The sequence below is a fragment of the Penaeus monodon genome, chromosome 41 (assembly GCF_015228065.2).
Source record: "Penaeus monodon isolate SGIC_2016 chromosome 41, NSTDA_Pmon_1, whole genome shotgun sequence".
NCBI classification, from domain to species: domain Eukaryota; kingdom Metazoa; phylum Arthropoda; class Malacostraca; order Decapoda; family Penaeidae; genus Penaeus; species Penaeus monodon.
In genome coordinates, this window is record NC_051426.1 from 25,395,174 (window position 1) to 25,400,173 (window position 5,000).

The 5,000-nt window shown below is 33.6% G+C and overlaps 1 protein-coding gene across 5 annotated transcripts in view; it reads left to right on the plus strand.

Annotated features, from left to right (window-relative positions):
• LOC119598228 overlaps positions 1-5,000 on the plus strand; it is a 40,562-nt gene that overhangs the window by 14,400 nt on the left and 21,162 nt on the right. For 4 of the 5 annotated variants that reach the window (XM_037947871.1, XM_037947867.1, XM_037947869.1 and 1 more), the window contains exons 10-15: positions 457-537; positions 2,119-2,298; positions 2,797-2,981; positions 3,430-3,531; positions 4,645-4,743; positions 4,969-5,000. The exon at positions 4,969-5,000 is cut by the window's right edge and continues 60 nt beyond it. In XM_037947871.1, the coding sequence (XP_037803799.1) occupies positions 457-537; positions 2,119-2,298; positions 2,797-2,981; positions 3,430-3,531; positions 4,645-4,743; positions 4,969-5,000 (679 nt within the window). The remainder of the gene's footprint in view (positions 1-456; positions 538-2,118; positions 2,299-2,796; positions 2,982-3,429; positions 3,532-4,644; positions 4,744-4,968) is intronic. The other variant, XM_037947870.1, reaches the window with a different exon arrangement.

A 5,000-nucleotide genomic window follows, 5' to 3' on the forward strand; every position in this document is an offset into this window, starting at 1 on the left:
ACAATTTGGTAATTTGTTACATCTTTATATTTTATGATATTGATTGGTGCAACTTCTCATTATGATGTGCATGAAGACAGTATGAGTTGAATCTGTATTCTGTTTTGTAATTATAGTAGGTCCAGATTTTTTACCAGTAGTTGGCTATTATTTTGACTTTTTCTTATATGGTGTGTACTGAAAAGCATGCAAATTTTCTGTCCAATATACATGTGTATTCCCAATAACATACATGCAATCTTGGTACTAATCCTTCTTTGCCTTTCTTCTGCCCATCTTGTTCAAGGCCGCAATTTTTGACTGGATGGTGCCTTTTCTTTTTCTTTTTTTTATATATACTGTAAACCTAGAAGGGGATCTATTAGGTGCTTGAAAGTCTGCGTGTGTGTGTCTGCATCTGTCTGTATGTCTGTCTTCATTCCTGGGTAACTGAGAGCTCTAATCTACTTACCCAAGGACAAGACCCTGCATGGTGGAACTCTGGGTCAAGGGAGAGCCTACTCGAACAGAACAGTGGGTCGCAGCTGACCGGGAAAGGTTAGTTCATTCTGATCGACTGTGTATTTTCCTTTTCCCTAAACCATGCACATAATTGATGTAGAAGTTCAGTTCTATATTTGGTGTTTTTCTTTTTACTTATTCAAGTTATATATATATATATATATATATATATATATATATATATATTATATATATATATATATATATATATATATTGTATGTTTTTTTCTTTCTTTCTTTCTTTCTTTCTTTCTTTCTTTCTTTCTTTTCTTTTTTTTTTCTTTTTTTTTTTTCTTTTTTTTTGCCTTCAGAATAAACCTGGATTTGTTGATCACATTCCATTGGGGAGGGCTGGGTTGCACTGGCCAAAGAGCATGTTCTAATAATATTCATAATTATTGATTTTTTGTGGTTTTCATTTTATTACTGAAACTCCTTAATATTTGTTTAATTTTTTTAATAGGATACATTCTTCACTGCATACATTTCCTCTGCACACTGTGCCTTAGATTCTTTTTGTTAAATATTTAAATATAATAATGCAGTATGAAGTGAGTGTATTGCACTGGTGGATGTCTTTGTAACAACAAACGTAGAGAATTTCACGTTCCCATACTCATTTTTCTCACACGCACGTGTGTGTGTGTGTGTGTGTGGATGGATGGATGGATGGATGGATGGATAGATAGATAGATAGATTTGCATACATTTAGATATTCACATGTGATTTTGTGTGTGTCTGTATGCATGTATGTATGTGTATATGTATGTATATATGTATGTATATATATATGTATATATATATATGTATGTATATATATATATGTATGTATATATATATATGTATGTATATATATATATATATATATATATATATATATATATATATATATATATATATATATATATATTATATATATATATATATATATATAATATTATATATATATATATATATATATACATATATATATATATATATACATATACATATATATACATATACATATATATACATATACATATATATACATATATATACATATACATATACATATATATATACATATACATATATATATATATATATATATATATATATATATATATATATATATATATATATATATATATATGTATGATATAATAAGTAAACAAATGTGTGTGTGTTGTATGTATGTATCTATATGTATACACACACACACACACTTTTGTTTGATTGTGGCATGATGCTAAGTCACTCTGGTCCCCAAGTGTGTCTCGTCATTTTCATACACAATTGTTTAAGGTTGTCTGAAGATAAGATTCTATGTCTCCCACTCTTCCTTCCCTCCTCCTGCCCTTTATTCCTTTTCTCTTCCTTTGCCAAGGTAGATGATTTATTATTGTAGAGAATGGCTCCACATGCTCCCTTTACTATTAATTATCTCCATTCTTCTTCTTTCCTCTTTTGTCTTTTGTTTATGATTTATTATGTATTAATTAATTTATTTATTTTTTTTATTTTTTTTTATTTATTATTTTTTTTTTTTCTCTTCTTTTTAAAAAGCCTTGTTCCCAATCAAGCTTAGGGGAGGGAAAAAAGAATTGGTGATGACCCTTTTGTCCTCCGAACAGATGACCAGCGGAAAGGGGACAAGAGCAGCTTTGGCTTCGGCATGAATGAGCCCAGCACCATCCCAGGTCTGGACCTCCCAGACACCCAGGCTCCCACGGAGAACAAGAACATGACGCCAAACCAGAAGAATCCCGTGTCAGCCAAGACAGTGTTCCATGACCAGGAGGATGAGAAGATTGGTAAGCGACCCTGAGGTTGCTGGTTCATTGTGAGAATACCAGGACTGAGATTTTCTTTTTCTTCTTCTTCTTTCTCTTTTCTTTTCTTTTTTTTCTTTCTTTTTTATTTAGTGCTGTGGTCAAGAACATTAATGTTTGATTATTGAAAATTAAAGGTTCCATTGAGTGTTACATAATAGACAAATTCTCTCGCTCCAGCTGCAAGAATATACTTTGCTAAATTTTAATTTGTTGGAACCTTTTAGAGGCTCTAGAGTATTTAATATTTACATTCATCATTTGCTGGTTATATTCCATGCATTGATTCATTATAAAATGATGACAGTAATAATAAATAAAAAGACTAATAACATAAAATGAACAAAATCACATCAAATGGACTTATTTGGGATTTGGGTACAAGATATTAATGTCATGTTGGATTAGCATAGGCTACTAGTAATAGAAGTTTGGATGCCTGTATTAGATGATAGATTTGTAAATGTGGTATCTTCTCAGATGTTAAACTTGGTGCTGAACGCCTCCACATTGGACCAATTGGTGTACCACACAGCAAGGAAAAATTTACACTACCAGAAGATTGGTACGATGACGAGGAAGAAAATGAACACAAGGACACAGAGAATAAAGAAGAGGCGAGTAGAACAGAGGAGCCCGTTCATTCAGAAAACAAGAAAGACGAGGTGAGAGGGAAGGGTGGTTAATTCCCCCATGATTATGTTGTCTGTTTTTAGTTCAAAGCACCTTGAAGTTTGATTTTTGATGGTTGACCTGAAATTTTAAAAAAATTTACTGATACACCTGTAGTGACTCAAGTGATCAATGTGGCCAGTGTCCTTTGGCAATGAAACAAAGACCTACAAACCTCTACCAAGTATTTTTCTGGCAAGATGCAACTTAAAGATCTTAGCAATTTACCACCAGTTAAGGGACCAGTCAGAATATATATGATGGAGGTTAGTTGGGTGTTTCCTAGTGGAGACAGCACATAGGCCATGGCAGTTGCAAGAGTCATTGCCAGTAAATTTTTTTTTTTTTTTTTTTTTTTTTTTTTTTTTTTTTTTTTTTTTTTTTTTTTTTTTTTTTCTCCAAACTCTAATTTTTTCTCCTTTTACTTTGCCCACATTTCAGCCATTTGAACAAGGCTTTAAGGGTCAACAGAATGCAGGTTTTGGAATGCCTGACAGAGACATGCAGCAAGGGCCATGGCAAGGGGACAGGAGAGACAGACCGGTGAGGAAATTTGTTCACTTTCCCTGTCTCTATACTTATCCATCTAATCATTATTGTCATCCTGCCCTGTTACGTCCTTATACTGCTCCTTTTAAAATATTGTTATGTACAATCATACAATAATTAATGTCTGTTTGGGCTACTTTCATATCTGTTTATACATTCCTGCACCCATGCACTGTATAACATCTGTTTTGGCAAAGTGCATACTACATATATTTCCACAGTCTTTTAATAGATTAGAATTACTATCTCTGTTTTGAGGATCATCACAGGTGTTGGGTCCTGGGAGGCTGAATTAAAAGTAATACTATTCACTAGTCTTCCATGTTTAAGTGTTGAATAACCTCTTGTTTCACTTCCAAGTTCATACTTCTCTGCTTCTTGCTGCTATTGGTTATAATAGTGGTGCACTTTAGCTTAATATTTTGAAGAGAACTTAAACAGAGGAATTATGCTGTAATGCTAAAAGTATGCATGATACAGCAAAGTAGAAACTGCTGCCTACAAGTCAGTATGTAGAATGTCATTTAGTAAACATTTTATTTGTGGCCTTGAAGGAGTTTCTTTACTTGTCTCCTGGTGTGGAGCTTGCATGCAACTGACACTTGGCTTTACAGCTATGAAGCTATGGACCTCATGTCTGTGTAGTTGTATGCAGGTTTGGTACCTTTTCTATAGTACAACCAGAGTTCAAATTTGGTGAGGAGCATAGAAGAGGTGGGATTTTTTTCCTTTTCTACACAACATTGCAACTTTGGTAGGTAGGGAATGTTTTGTTTCTCCAGGAGCCAGTTCTCAAAAAAAATGCACAATACTAATTTCAAAGTTTCACCAGCACAATTTTTTGTATATGAAGAACTTTCATAGAATATGTCGGTGTTACATACATTGACCCATGTAACTGAGCACTCACCAATGTAGTGCAAAGGTCCATTACTTTCAGTGCAATCTCCAGGTAACATCACAACATAAAATGTCAGTTGTGTCAGAAGGATAAGGGGAGCTTGGTATGCAAGTGCTTGCATGCAACAGAATATGAGCACTGCAAACAAGAGCAGGGTGTATTTTGTTTTTTTCTTTAATGGGTAATTTTATATATTGCTGTTGCAGATGTATGGCCAAGATTTTGAAGGCCAACAGAAACCAGGTTTTGGAATGCCAGACAGAGACATGCATTCACCATGGCAAGGGGATAATCGAGACCGGCCGGTGAGAAAGGCTTTCCTGTTGCCAATTTCTACTTTTCAGATGAAGCAAATTTGTGAAAGGAATAGAAGTATGAGAGGAATAATGATAGGAATCATGACAGTGTCAGTAAGATTAAATATAGTAGAGATTCTTTCAAAATTTGGAAAAAACAGTTATCTATCTTAATCTTCTTGATTTTTTTTTATGTGTAGAGTTGGATAACATCTCTTCTGTTTTGTATTCCAGCCATTTAGACAGGGCCCAATGGATCCTCAGCG